The sequence below is a fragment of the Empidonax traillii genome, unplaced genomic scaffold, assembly GCF_003031625.1.
Source record: "Empidonax traillii isolate 1590-97213 ecotype Southwest subspecies unplaced genomic scaffold, ASM303162v1 scaffold598:size422692, whole genome shotgun sequence".
Lineage (NCBI taxonomy): Eukaryota > Metazoa > Chordata > Aves > Passeriformes > Tyrannidae > Empidonax > Empidonax traillii.
The window spans coordinates 324,711-340,636 of record NW_020955791.1 but is presented as its reverse complement, the minus strand read 5'-3'; the positions used below and the strand labels follow the sequence as shown (position 1 = coordinate 340,636).

Here is a 15,926-nt window from a genome sequence, read left to right as displayed (position 1 = left end):
TAGTAGAATACTATAGAGTGAAGCAAAATATTTGAAAGATCACCCCCAAAATAATTTTCAAATGTGCTTAGGTCTGGCATGGTCAATGGGAAATTAACTGATAGTTTGATGGAAGGACTGTTAGGCTAATGCTCAAAAGCCTTAGGCTGGTATTTTTCATCTCATTTTCTTTTTACTCAGGAACCTCACTTTCTTTTTACTCAGTTGTTGTTGACAGTGGACTGGGAACTCTTCAATAGGTAAGTGTATGGTCACTGCCCCAGGACCAGTGGCAGAAACCTTATGGCATGCAGAGCTGGGAGTAAGTTTCTATCCCTGCAGATGGGGCTGATTTCAATTCAAGGGTGTTACCAGGGTGATGAACCAGCCACAGGCTACTTACCAGCAAGAGGAGCCAGTCTCCCGAAACAGTTTCATACTCCTTGAAAGTTGTCAGGACAGCTAAGATCAAACACCCCAAGACAATCAGGAACCTGGAATGAAGGAAGAGAAAAAAAAAAAACACAGCATAGTTACCCCTCTCTGTATTTGCATTGGAGATATTACCTATAAGATCCATCAGGGCATGGCTGCTTCCTACTGGTGAGCAGACAGGTGGGCTTTCATGAAGATCAAGGATTCTCAACCATGATGGAGTGGGGGAAACTGGCAGTGATGGCAAGATCCTAAGTCAGAATGTTCCTGGGACAGACATGTATTAATTAATTCATTTGCATTCTTCAAGAGTGAGTGATACTGCATTTTTGGAAGGAATTGTATGATATAGCAGAGGACTATATTGCTCAGGAGGTCTATTCCAAGCTGACATGCTCTGTGCTTCCCAGAACGGCACTGCAGTAACAGTGGAATGAATCTACTTGACACTTCCTGAGACCTGGGAAACAGTAAACGCTTCTCTACAATGCAGCACCAGGACAAACCCTCCCTTGAAAACTGCACTGCATTTCTTTTTTCCTTTTTCTTTTTCTTTTTGCACTCATTTTCTATGCAGATGAAAAGATGAAAAGGATTGAAAGAGAAACAGGAGAGGGTAAATTTCTGCTCTCCAGTAGACACAGTGCGTGATAAATCAGTCTGTCTGAGAGGCTCCAGAATGCAGAGATTTGACTGAAAATTTAAATGCCACTGCTGGTAAATTCAATTCAATCTCGTTGATCTGCTTTGTAAAGCTATTCCCCGGGTCAAGCTATTCAAAATCCTTTATACACAAAGAGGTAAAAAAATCAAGGGAGTCTCCTAAGTGATTACTGTGAAGCAGAGTGGGCGAAGCTCATATTTTGGTACTCCATGTACCCAGATCATGAGCATTTTAATGTGCTTCCAAAATGTAATCCACAGGAACAGAGGGGCAGGTGGCCATGGAAATAACTTTGAGTTTACTAAATAAATTGGAAGGATGTCTCCATAAAAGCTCTGGATCCCCTGCTCTCCTAGCTAGGGTACATCAAAGAAATGATAGGCATAAGCTGTGTTTAGTCTGTAGTACCTATTTTGAATTTCAATCTGATACCTGTAGTGTGATTTCATTTCTTGCTGAGTAAAACTCCACTTTGTTTCACTGGGTGAAATGAGCAGAGCCACAGCCTGCAGGGTGGAGGCAGTGAGCGAGGGCTCAGCTCAGAGACACCTGTCCTCTAACCTGCCTTGGGTTTTCATTTCCTTCATATATGAGAAAACCTAAGGCTAGAGAACAGTGTTCTGAGAACTTGCAACTTCTCTGCAGCTGGAGTAAAAGGACAGAGTTGAGCTCCACATAACTCCTGCTGCCTTTTGGGGAGGGGGGAGGGGGGGTGTAAATTTCCTCCAAACAGCATCCACTAGCACCCTCCATGCAAGGAAAAGACAACAGTGAAATACTTCACAGCAAACCTTGAAGGATTACTTTGCTGTGGCTTTCCTAAAATTAGCTGTTCAGACTGAATTTTCTTATGCCAGGAAAATTTCATATCAGCCACTTTGAGCAAGTTTAGAATAGAAATAAATGTGTTTTCTTGTGCTAAATAATTTTGGATTTCTTTGACAAGTTTCACCATTTTCCACTCACCAGACATGCTCTGGGGCATGGGTTATGCAGTTGGTAGGAAACAGATGTTGGGTCCAGAATGTGTCTTTTTCCATCTACCTACAACAACATTCCCACTGCTTGAGACATTTGGCTCACTGGCTTGCCAAGACTCCCAATCCAGCTATTCTGCACCTCCATGAGCAAACTAGTGAAACCTCAACCAAGACAATGATTCTTTTGATTATCTATAAGCTCTTGATCTGCCACATTACAGCCATTAAAGTGGTACCATCACTGAGACTCCACTTAAAGCCTTGAGCAGCTGCCTCTTGGTACTTTCCATTACAGACATTTCTTTATATCACGTGAAAATTCAGGCACCCATCAGCTCACAAGTATCATTTAAATGATTTAATGAAACGTGAAACACACTGAAAACAGTCCAAGGAAATTACATCATTGCGTTACATCATTAGCTACTTAAACTAAAGGCGTGAATTTGCCATATCATTCAACAGAACTCCATTGTCAATTAAAGATGATGTACAGATTTTTGTCCAAGAAGAAGATAGAAGACAAGTTTGTAGTGAAATCGTCATCTTTTGCCTAAAAATGCCTGCTCATTTACCACTAGAGGGTACCGGTGCTCCACAGAGCAAGGGGATACAGCTCGCTCGTTTTCCTTCCCCACGAAACAGGCTCAGTGCAGGTGATGTTCAGGTGATCGCACCCATGTATTTGATATGCAAGAAAAGGAGTCTCACGGTGGTGAAAGAGCTTTTCCTTGCTCGCTAAAAGTCCCAAATGTTGATATAAATGGAGAAGAGGTGGTGCTTATTTGATTGCTACCTGTGGCACAGCTCATGCTGCAAAATCCAGTGCACCAAGTGAGAGCCCACCCGTGAAAACAACAGATCAAGCAGGACAAAAACCCAGTAAAAATAGTATGAGAGAGTGATATTGGAGATCACAATTCACAATGAATAATTTTAAGGTCAAATCTGAGCAGGGAATATGGTCTGAAACCCCTGTTGCAGGAAGCGCATGAATGCACCTCAGAGACGCAACTGCTGAATTTGCAGTCCCCAAAAACCACACAGACCACAGAACCAGGCTCCTGCCCCTTCCTGCAGCTGCAGTCCATCCTGGAAGGGTCAGCTGTTCTCCTGCTGCACCATTTCCAAAGGCTAGACACCAACTGCAAACACCCACAAGTTAATCAACACACATCTCAGAAACTGTCCCTGAGAATCTGCAATTGCAACTGTGGTTCAGAGCACTCTGTGAATTTTAATTTCATTGATGCTATGCAACCCAGCCTCTTCTGTTTTGGATCTTAGTGTTTGTGAAGCCTGCAAGTCTTCTTGTGTCCTCTTTCTATGGAGGATGTTACACTGATGTTGTCTTTTCTTCATCAGCCCCCCTTGCTCAGCAAAGATGATAACAAGGTACATCTTCCCCTTGCTGCTTCTGCCCATATGGTGGGATTCATGGGACATAGGCACCAAGGGTTAGAAGAATGAAATAGGCTAAAAAACAAAGTTTGAAAAGAAAATTGAGTCCTATTAAGCCTAAGCTCACTGTTAAACAGTGTTTCAGCAGGTGGCAGTCCAGACTTCAAGACTGTAAATCATATATACCAAATAAGTACCTGAATGTGATCTCTCAGCTTTTTAGAATCATCCTTGTTATTATTTTACATTATTTTTCACAGTGCATTACACTGTCCCTGTTTGCAGCATTATGCCTAAAATCTAAATACTTTGTTGTATGTTCCAGACCACCAAACGGCAGTGCTCTTTTGTCACTGCCACAACTAATGTGTTATTCTAGTAAATATTCTTAGTTTTAGAAATCATGTACTTAATATTCATTTTTTCTAATTATGATATTTTGGTGTATTAAAAACAGTATTCCAAAAACAATATATCATTTTCCAGAAAAGAAGAAGCAATTTATGACTATGCATGAGCATGAATCTAATGTTTCTTGCATCAGCTTCACAGACTGTTTCATTTGGTAAATTTTTACTTATTTTAATATTTCCCATTTTTTTTGAGTTTTTCTTTTCTATCTGCTTTCATTTGAAGCCAACACAATGTAGATCTAGCTGAGAACCTTTATATTTTTATATATATACAGGGGTACTTATCACGTTTCCTTTTCACCATCCCTTTCTTCACAACTGTAGGGGCAGATCACATTGTATTTTGCCTGTAATCTATTCCAGGCTCTGAGCAGGAAAGCCTCTTGAACAGTTACAAGTAAGAAATCCCCTGCAGTGTGACAGTGCAGACTTCTGTTTGCTCTCACTTCTTCAGTACCATTTCTTGCAAGCCACTGGGATTTCTTCTGCCTCCAAATGTTCACATGGGTCTTAGATTTTTCTGCTTTGCTTCATTTCAAACTTTCATATCTTTCCTTAAAGCCTATGCTCTGGTTTCATTATGTTCTGCCACCTGGTAAATGCTAATGGAATTTTCTAAGATTGTGATATATAAGGAAAATCTGGCAATGTTTTGCTAAATTCTTGGTTTAGGGTACTCAAAGCAATATGGTTCTAAACCATGATTCCCACACACTTTCCCAAATTTCATATTGGAACAAGCTTATTTTCTTCAACTATTGGCTTTTACCCATAAGGATTAAAAATGCATCTTTTCTCACAGTTTTTTCAGTTGCTCTATATTCCTACCCACCATCTTTTTCTCTTCATCCAAGCTTCATTTTTCACAGAACATCTGCAGTATCTTGCACTGATCGTTTTATGATTGCTAATGAGAGGCTTGAGTTGGGATTTTTAACACTAAAAAAAAAAAAAAGACATTACCAAATATTTGAGAACAGCTCTTCAGAGAGAAGGGAATGTGTGCCTGATTTCCACAGACTTGGGAATATTCACTGTTTAATATTCAGATTCTTGAATCTCTGCTCTTCCAAGCAGTAGGACAGAGATCAGTACTGAGATAAGAGTGACAGAAAAAATGCAAACACTTTGTGAGGCTCCAGAAGTGCAGGACATGCAGGGAAAAGCACTGAGAAATTCAGTGGAGGTCCTGGAAAAGGCAAAAAGCAGCAAGGCCTACTGGCAGGGATGTTCAAAGGCTCCTCTTTCTCTGCATCCACAGATTCCACTGAGTACACAAAGTTCCAATGCCATCATACAGCAAGAACAGGGTACAAATGCCACACTCAGTAAGATGAATTACACTCTTGCTCTGCTGCAGTGGTAGAGGCAGAGCAAGTTCTTCCACAAGATGCTGAAGGAAACTCCAAGAAGTAAAGATCCCCAAAAGTTCCCTAGTCTCACTGGCATACAAGTTGATCTGACAGGTGATGAGGTGGTAGCCCAGAATGACACTAATTCCTTGGTGACAGCAATGACAGACATTGTCCCTTGTATGGTAGGAAGTTGAGTAAGAAAAGCCCAAACCCTTACTCATGCCAGGTTTTTGATGACCTTGTGTTCTCGTTGGCAGGAATGTCTCTGAATTGGCTTCACTGTCCTTTCCTTAAGTCTGGAAAGCTTTTAAAATCAAGATCTGGGAGAGGAAATCTGTTCTTCACAGCAGGGCATTCAGGGTGCAAAAGAACAGCTTTTATATCAGATGGTTCCTCTTTCCTTTCCTCCGTGTATGAACCAAGACCCAGGTTAAAGCCTTTTTATCTTCTTGCTTTTTCTTCATGTCCACTCCTGAAAAACCTTTTTCTCTGGTGCCTGTTGCCCACAACTGCCAGCTTTCTTAGGGAGTTTGGCATGCTGGTACAAAGTATTTTGGGTCAGCAATGTCAGATAGCACAGACACCACCAACCTGGATTTTCTGCCCCAGGGGACATTTCAGGAGAATGACCTGACACATTTCCCAGGTTTGCTGGCAAGACACTGCAAAACAGCCCAGACTGCATTTCCTTGGAAGACAAGAGTCATCCACCAAGATCCTATATCCCTCTTGAGACAAGTGTTATAGGTGCTCCAAAAGGCCTGGCATATGTTAGGTTACTAGGAGAGAGGTGGACAGCTCATCTCATGGGTGACTGAGTGGGGGACAGATGGCAGGAGCAGAGGAGAGGCAATGACAGCATTAGCTCCCAAGGAGTGGTCTTCTATCCTCCTGCAGCTTGAATAAGGACAGAAAAGCTTCTGACCGTTGCAGCTAAATATCCTGAGTTACTTCATTAGGGGGGTTAAATTCTATTTTTATATTAAGTGAAGGACATTGGACTGAACTATTGTTTGGGGCTTTTATCTGCCATGACCAGTATGCTTATCCATGGGCTTATCTCTGGCTGGCAGCGTGCTGCTAATTGAGTTGAGACACATAGACAAGGAAACACGGAGAGCCATGCAGCACAGCAAAGCAGGGAGAGCACAGAGCCAAACTGCATCACCCAGCAGCCCCAGCTACAAAACCCACAAACCAAACGAGTTTCAGAAATGCTTCTGACAGGACATTCTCCAAAGAACATCAACAAACTTGGGTGAAGCCATTTGAAGGTAAACTTCAGGATTCATACATTGGTTTCTTCTAATTTTTGCAAAATAAAAGTGTAGGGCATTTGAAAGTCAGCCTGTTATTGAGCAGTCAAGTGCCCAGCCTTCAGCAAACCCTGTAAAGAAGTGAATTTAGATTATATAAAGAGCCTAGGGTAAGTGTGGTAATCATCCATATAGATGCCTAAACATCTGGAGAAGAATTTCCATGAAGGTACCTTTTTAATATCACCAATGCTGCTGTGTCCAGAGAGACAAAAGATCAAGGAGTCTACTTCAAACAGGACAAAATCTCAGGGGTACACAAGAATTGGAATATTTCACACAGACATGCACTGATCTCCCCACAAACTCCCTCACATTTCTTTAGAAAGGAGGAGAGGAATGAGTTATATCCTCTGAGTAAATTTTTAGAAAGCTCAAAAAAATGCAAATGAGAGAAACATCTGAAACTACTGTTGTGCCTTTTGCCCTGACTGAAAACACTGTCGTTGATATTTTCTACCTTCCCATTTTAGATCTATGAAAATCAAAAGACTGTAGAAGACAGACAAAAAAACAAACAAGCAGGAAAAAAAAAGTCAAAGAGCACACCCACCCACCCTTTCTAGGATGACCAAATTCCCCTTTTTCATAGGCACTCACATGAAATGATTTAGGTCCTCCAAAGGTGAGATAGCTGAAAGTGAATTTCTAATGTGAAGTCAGCACTGTGCACAAATAACCTCTGTAGTGTCTAATACAGAGTTTATAGGAAGGGAGTTGACAATCTTAATTTTGTGACCAGGCAGATTCTTACAGCGAGTCCTTACTCCTTATCCAAGACTTCAACCATTTTGGAAGTTCTGATAGTAGTGGTTTTTTTTCTATTTTTCAACTACACTGCAAAAAAAAAAACCAAAAAAACTTCCAAAAATGCCAATACTTTCAACCTAACATAGCCCTTTCAGCCAGGTGGGATTGCCAAGTGAAAAAAACCATTTCCAGTTGGGACTGTATCTTCTTTGCATGTGCCTTCTCAACTCCATCACACACCTTTATGTGTAAACATGAGCACTTCATGCAATGATCTCAGTTTTCAAATGGAGTGAGACGTTTAGAAGAAAAGTTGCATGCAATATCCATCCCCAATGGATACTTTAGCATGGTCAAAGATTTGCAGCTGTTTAAGGAAGAGATGCATGGCTGCACATGACCTGCACCCCACAACACTGCCAGTACTCTCCGGGTCCAGGTAACAGTTTAATGGGTTTTCCATTATGGGCAAGGAAGGGCGTCCTCATTGATGAAGCTCCTGCAGAGCCAAATATATGGCTCAGTTCTCTCAGATTCAGTAGGATCTCTATATTTTCTGGCATTAACTCCACAGAGAGCTCTATCACTTTGCACCTGAGGTGGTCATATATGTGGCTGTGACACAGGCCACCTGACTCAAGACTTTTCCAGCTAAAAGCATGAAGTATTACAGCTAGAATGGAGGAGTTCTTTTCCACACAGTGTTTAATCACAGCCTGCACTGGGGAAAATCAGACAAAGGTCTCAGATCTTTGCTTTGAACAATCCAGTTGTTGGGTTGTTTTTAAATTCATGAGGACTCTCTGAAATGTTTCTAATTTTTATATAAGTGAAGAGTGCAGAGTCATTACTGCATCTTAGCCAGTGTGACAACACTGCACATCAGCTTTCCTTAACAATCTGGTCTGTGGACTGTGGCCCATTCACAGACCCAGTGGTACTGCAGAACAAGCTCACACCAATCAGTCAGGGAAGGATTTCTTACCATGCAGAATGCAAAGCAGATGAGCTGCTCTCACTTTATCCACAGAGAGAGAAAAAGAGGAGAAAGGATTTATGCTAAAAGATTCAAGGTCTAAACTCACGTTACAGCAGCTGTGGATATAATGAACAGTGGTGGTGTGGAGGAATGCTTTCTCTTGGAATACACAAATCGACACAGACAGAATACTGTGTTAATAGACCCAGTTTCCCTGCAAATTAAACCATATTTTTAATCTAGTTTGACTTGATCCTGTTCCTATAAACCTTTTCTTACACCAGACTCTTCATTTTTCCTTTGTGCTCCATAGATAAGCAGGCTGTAGTTTGGCATTGGTGATCAGTCAGGCAACAAGGATTCACAGCTCTAGCCCATTTACAGTACCCTAGAAAATGGCATTAGCTGGAGGCCAGAGAAAGGCCACTGAATGTAGAATATTCTAAAATATCTCTCTAGAAAAGAACTGGGAATGTCTCAGAGGTTCCAGATTATTTCAAACATCAAGTGAAATTAGCCATTTTTAAGCATATCAATATAGGAGTCTTATCTCAGTCTGCTTGTAAAGGATGGGCTTTTATCTGATAATACCTGGTGCAAAATTTGGGTGCCTTTTGGAAGTTGACCTGAGCATCATAGTCTCCCAGTCACACTTTTCCCAGATGGCTGAATGCTCACTGCCAGGCCCTTTCTCCCAGTGCAGGAATGAAACCACTCCCTGTAACTCAGCCTCACACCAATCAAACCACTGCCACAGGTCTTATGCACTTTATTACCTCCCTCTCAGAATGTATTTAAGGGCTTCTCTTCCCTAGTAGTTCCATATGAACACTGGGATTTTTTAAAACAATTTGGTGGGAAGACAGAGGAGGGACAGAAAGTGGATTTCAACCCTAAAATATCAGCTGCTGCTTTGATGGTTCAACACAAACAAGACATGTGGTCTGGATAGAAATGTGAGGGTGATGATCAATTGTGTGGAGGCAAATCCCTTTATAATAGTGGGATTTTTTTTAGTATCTTGCCTTTAAACTAATGAGAATATAAGTCAATAACTTAGAAGTGATTCACCAAAGGTGCTTACAGAGGCTGTGTCATGTGGAATTTCTGTAAGATCTGCACCTCCACAGGAAAGAACTCTGAAGGGTCTGCAGCTGCAGGTCCGTGGTGCTAATGGAGCCACTGAGGGCAACACAGGGACAGCCGAAGTGTGTGGTACAGACAATTTATCTGTGCTTCTTTTTCATCTCCAGTTCACATTCATTAGTAACTGATGAGTTGTGTCAGCATGGCAAATGAATCACGCCCTCCTTGAAGGTGAACTGTGGATAAGCTCTTTGGAGGTCATTGTATCCACAGAAGTCTGATTTACACAACGGGGCAGTAACAACAGCACACGGTATTTGTACCTATGTAAATCTGATGCTGTTTTAAAGTATTTCTGCTGTTTTGCATTGCCACAAGCAATTAATCAGCATTCAGAATTCAGAACAATCATCTTTAAGCATGTAACATGTCATTTGAAGTCTGAAGTCCTTGTTGGAGGTTATCAGCCTTTTCCAGACCTGTCCAATTTTATTCCTGAAGTGCTTCACCAGCATCTGCAACAATGCTTTTCAACACAATGTATGATGGCCCTTTTGCTCAACTGACTCATTAATACCTCAGATTATATTATCCCCATTCAACCTGACAGATTCAAACAAAGACAATTCTATCAAACCTTCAGGACAAAATGGCAATATGGAAGGGAATATTATTATTTGTTTTTCTTTGAAGAAATATCTCTATTGAGTTGAATAAGTAAATTGAAATAGCACAGAATTCAGCATATGTAAAGTTCATTTAGAAAAATAAAGCCCAGTTTGCAGGAATGAGAAGTTCTGATTGCAGAATGCAATCTAGCAAAGCAGTTTAATCTCTGCTAACAACTCTGTTGGGACTCAGATGTTTGTGTCCTCAAAATACATGAATCTTTGAGTCTCTCCTAAATGGAATAGCTGTTTTTACTGGAGGATTTTCCTCTGTAACAGAGGAGTTCTGGGCACAGTGGGACACAGCCTTGACATAACTTTTCTGTTCTTACTTTACATCCATGGGAACAGGAATTCCTATTCCTAATTCAAGCTTTGCCACCTCCTTCTGTTGTGGCATCAATGCAGAGAGTGACCTAATAATGAATCTGTAAGAGTGGAGAGTTAAATCCATTTTCAGGTATAGCATGACAGATCTGACCAGCCAGCAACAAAGCTCACTCAGAGAGCAGAACAGCCCTGGGCTGCACAGACTGTACCAGCTGGATTAGTGGGAGAGCAGACACTTAACTCACACCTGTGCACACAGATATTTGGGTGCCTGAACTGGTTATCTAAATCATCCATTAAATCTCATCTCATGCAGGTGAACAGAACAGAAAGTCTGGAGCAGAAAGTAGCAATCAATACTGATGCTCTGCTCACAACTTAGAGTGCCTCTGCCAGTCCAAATACTGGGATGATGGGGAAGGTTTGCATCAGGCATATAGAGCTTTTCCCTTTTCCTGTAAGATTAGGACTGATGCAGAGGGATGAATGTCAGGTCTAGGCTTTTATTGACCTCCCAGACAACTGTGATGGTTGACACAGGCATCTAAAGTGTGTGGAAAGTCAGGTTTTTCCCCCTCCACATCCCACCAAGACATCTCCAGGGATAGGGTGACATACTTGCCGTGTGACTACAGAAAACAGTATCAAGTGAGCACTAGGCTGTAACTCTTTCCTGGGTGAAAGACATACTGAATCAGATGATCCCTCCAGTATCTCACTGCTCTGATTACATAGGGATATTAGCCCTGGCTATCTACAGCATTGGCTGTACATTTGTATCTGGCATAACATGGGCTTGAAGTCGTTCTCAACACTGATTAATTATTTAGCTCATAGGGTCTAACTGTTCCAGGGATGTTTTCTGAGTAGTCTTGATCAAGATGCTCATGACTGATTGCACATTGATTTTTCCATAGCTTGCCAGCAGTAGTAGTCCCAAAAAGGTTCAGAATTCAGATCTATACTCACAGTAGTTCCTATTTTTTTAAATAGGAAATTAAGGAGCTGGTCCCAGGTGGTTTCTTTGGAGGGAGGGGGGCAGGGGGAAGGAGAGGAGAGACCTTGTAACTATTAGTTTTCAAGTTATTAGAAGTCTGGGGGTGCTGTGGTAAGTTTAATGATAAAGTTAATTACTCAAAGAACAACATTGAAAAGGGTTTCATGGTGAATACTTCACATTAAATTACTGGCACTATTTTGGTCATTGTGACATTTTAAAAATAAGCACATGGTTATACTCAGCTTGCTTTCAAGGTTATTAGATGTGTCTCAAGGTGCCTGCTTTAAGTGTGCACTAAACAGATGTTATGTGGCTGTGGATGATGTTTATCTAACATAAGTGACTCAACATGCCCACAATAGAAAGCAGGGAATTAAGTTCTGCACACCCCACTATTGGAGTTAGGGGGCAGGCTAAGAAATATTTTATTCTTTAGACTCTTGAGGGAACCTGTGCTCCTTCTTCCAGCATGGATCACTGTGTTCTTTCCTTCACAGGACAGAAGAATACAAAAGTGTGTGAAATCTTTCAGACACAAATATTTTTTTGCCAGGAATTTTGAGTCATTGTCCTCATGCAAGATATGTCCCACTGTGCACAAAAGCAGGAGCAGCTTTTCCCTTGGGCCAGCACAGCAGAAATTAATAATGCAATGGCCATCTTGTACAATTCTGTTGCATCTTTCAGCCTTGCTCCAGTGCTTAAGCTCATGTCAGCTTTATTCTTTCTATAATTATTTAACATGTGGAAATTCTTTATATTGGAGGATACTGTCACATATAAAAGTTTTCTTACTTCCTGAAAGTTGTTTCATATTTTCTGTTTTATTTATTTATTTATTTATTTCTAGCACAGCTTTTGTTAGTGCCCCAATTTACAGAGCATGGAAAAAATTGTATGTCTGTCTATTTATCCTTTATTACAGCATTAATCTTTCCATTTTCAGCTAAAAATCAGGGTTTATATTGTAGCCATCAGATCCAGCAATGACTTCATAGGCTGATTTAGCAATAATCCCTATCAGTTAGTTGATGTCCCACAGATTCAAACTTCATGAGTTGGATGACAAAGGAAGAAGCAAGAAATAATAGTTAGAAAAAGATTGAATCCAGGGATTACTGGTTCCTCTCCACTTGCTTTTATGGTACAGCAACCTAGCTAGATTGGGGCCATGCTAACAATTCCTTCAGCTAATGTTCCTAATTGATAAAGTAGCAGTGCATCAGATCAGAAATGTTTTGCATGCGTGAGTTTTCCTTCATTCAACTAGGAACAAATTAGGTATAGACACATTTTCTAGGATATAATTTATTTCATAGATATATATGAAATATATGCCTATGCTTTTGGGAGCTACCATTTCTAATATCTCAGTGACTTATTAGAGTCAACATGCATTGGTATGGTTTGTATGCTTTTGCCTGTGCCCTCAGGTCCTCCTTTCTGCGTAGTACCCTCCTCCTGCAAGCCAGAATTCAGCCTCTTCCAGGCCACAAACCAGCTTGCTTGCCTGGTGAGGAAATTCCGAAATGGAGGCATAGCAGGTAATCCCTCGAGTCCTACATGCTGTTGGAGGTGCCTCAGGACCTCTGCAGTGTGGACAGAACTAACAGACTGATGCAGAAGTGTCTTGGCAGAGGAATTTGAAAGACCACTTGAGCACTGTTGCATAAGACAGGATACAGAGCACCTCAGTGACCTGGAGAGATGGCAAGACTCAAGCTTGTGCAATCCACCTACCAGCATTCAGGAGAACCAACATCAAATGAAAAGATATGACAAAGTTATCCTGGGTTGACTGTCTCCTGTTGCTCCAGGTTAGCGCTGATCCTCTCAGGAATATCTTCTTCTCTGTTACTCATTCGTTGGTGCCCAGTGGGAACTTAGAAAACCTGCAATATTAACCTGGACAGATTTAGGTAACCCTAATTCTACCCTGCCCTAAGCCTTACAGTCTGGACCTTGGCAACACTGGGCTTAGGGGGAGTTCAGGCCATGTGAATCTGTTGCCCACTCTTCACTAAGCACCACAAATTTACATTGACATCCCTCTAGTTACTCTGTGATGGGATTTCAATCCTGATTAATAAGAAAAAATATTATCTGTGGTCCCTGAGAACAAATTTCTGTACATACACCCTTAAACCTTACCTTGAAGATGGAGAACCAGATGTGGTCAAACAACAGGCCACGCTATTAGTTACTTTTTTGTACCTCTAATTTAATTATAGGATGTGTTAGTATGAAAGTGCTAGAATTAATGAATCTTTCAAGGGCATTAAGGCAAATGTAGCTGAAATAGAATGGGTTAATTTTTTCATACCAAGAAGGAATTAATTAATGTGAGGACACAAAGTCCTATGCTTTCACAGTTAATCTGCTTCCATTGTCATTGTAGCATGGATAAAGCAGGCTCAGGTATTTCTTCATCCCACTGAAACTTGTTCCATACTTGTGTTTTTTGTTTATTAAAAGCAGTACATCTGCAAAGGCCATCATTTAAGGAAAGTAACGACAGCTTGAACAGAAATATCATAAAATCCAGGAAGTCTTTGATGCACAGGATGACACACTTTGTACATCTTACTTCCACAGTCTGAGTCAAGCCAAGAAGCAGATTTGGCATCAAGAAGGGATATCTCTTCACTTCACTCTGGCAATGAGTATTGGCTTAGGCCTAGATATTTTCTTTTCTTTTCCCTGCAACATAAGGCATTGCCTATTTCTTAGGCCTATCTGGGAACTATTTTGTTATAGCAGGAAATGATTAGTGTCTCAATCTTCAGATGCTTGGTCTTCAATAAAGGCCTTTTTTATTTAAATGATTCAGATTCATCGTAGAGATGACTTTGTCATTGTCCTGGTGAATGCACTGCATAAATAGATCATCTCTGTTATCATCTGCAGAAAAAAAATTTCTGTGACTACATATGACTGAAGCTGTTGGTCCTTGTAGCCATTTCCAATGATTCTGGAGCCTGACTGTCCAGCATGGAGGTGCTGAAGGAGTTGTAAGTCCTGCACATGCAGTGGACAGATCACTGAAATGAACACAGAAAGATCATAGAATCATGGAATATCCTGATTGGGATAGGGACTCATATGAATCATTGAATCCAACTCCTGGTCCTGCACAGGACAACCCCAATAATCACACCATGTGCCTGAGAGAATTGTCCAAATGCTTCTTGAACTCTGTTGGGCTTGGTGCTGTGACCACTGCCCTGGGGGGCCTGTACAGTGCCTGACTGCTCTCTGAGTGAAGAACCTTTTCCTAATAACCAACCTAAACCTCCCTTGCCACAGCTCCATGCCATTCCCTTGGGTCCTGTCACTGGTCATCAGAGAGAAAAGATCATGCCTGTCTGTCCGCTTCCTCCTGCGAGGAAGCTGTAGAGTGCAATCAGGTCTCCCCTCAATCTCCTCCAGGATGAACAAATCAAGTGCCCTCAGCCACTCCTCATATAGCTTCCCTTCCAGACCCTTTACCATCTTCATGGCCCTCTTTTGCACACTCTCTGATAGCTTGATGCCTCTTTTATACTGTGGTGCCCAAAACTGCCCCAGTATTCAAGGTGAGGCTGTCCCAGTGCAGAGCAGAGCAGGACAATCCCCTCCCTCCACCAGCTGGCGATGCTTTACCTGATGCCCCCCAGGGCATGGTTGGCCCTCCTGGCTGCCAGGGCACTGCTGACTCATGTTCAACTTGCCATTGATCAGGACCACGAGGTCCCTCTCCCAGCACTGCTTTCCAGCCTCTGGTTCCCTAGTTTGGTCAAACATCCAGGATTGCCCTGTCCCATGTGCAGAATCCAGCACCTGCCCTTGTTAAACTTCACGCGGTTGGTGATTTGCCCAGTCCTCTAATTTGTCAAGATCACACTGCAAGGCCTCCCTGCCTTCGAGGGAGTGAACAGCTGCTCCCAATTTAGCATCATCAGCAAACTTAATACACCTTCAGGTCCAAAATGCACATCTGTCTCCTTATTCCATGTTCCTACACTCCCTACAATTTTACTGACCAGCTCTTCTCCCTGGTTCCCCAACAGCTCTAAGAAGCTGATGTGACAGCACAGGATGTCAAGTGAAAAGTACTAAATAAAGGAAGCAGACATCAGTAGCTTCATTTTCCCCCTGTCAGGTTTAAAATAACTTTTGATGAATAGGGAGAACATCTTTTCATGAGAGCTAAAAATATTACAGGAAATTAAATAGGGTTGTGAAGATGTTTAATCTGGAAAGTATATTCTATCATTATAACATCTTTTACGGCAGCTTTAGTTCTGATTCGAGCTCAAAACCTCAAACTAAACTTAACTTTGGAGCCCTCACAGCATCTCCAGAGTGTATGCTGGTTGTTATATTTATAGACAGTGTTACATGAGTGTTCTTCCCTCTTTATGTGCAGCTATTCAGGAGATATCAAGGCAGTGGGTAGTACTCCGGAACACATCTGCTCGATATACCAGCATTATTGGAGTCAGGAGGGTTTAATTTAGCAACTTTAAAATGCATGAATTGTTCACAGAGCTTAGATGTGAGCAACCAGAAATTATTTTATTATTTTTAA

At 41.5% G+C, this 15,926-nt stretch overlaps 1 protein-coding gene across 2 annotated transcripts in view; it reads right to left on the bottom strand.

The window, feature by feature from the left end:
- Window positions 1-15,926, bottom strand: part of KCNQ3 (potassium voltage-gated channel subfamily Q member 3) — a 191,801-nt gene that overhangs the window by 30,688 nt on the left and 145,187 nt on the right. For both annotated transcript variants that reach the window (XM_027898463.1, XM_027898464.1), the window contains exon 2: window positions 383-473. In XM_027898463.1, the coding sequence (XP_027754264.1) occupies window positions 383-473 (91 nt within the window). The remainder of the gene's footprint in view (window positions 1-382; window positions 474-15,926) is intronic.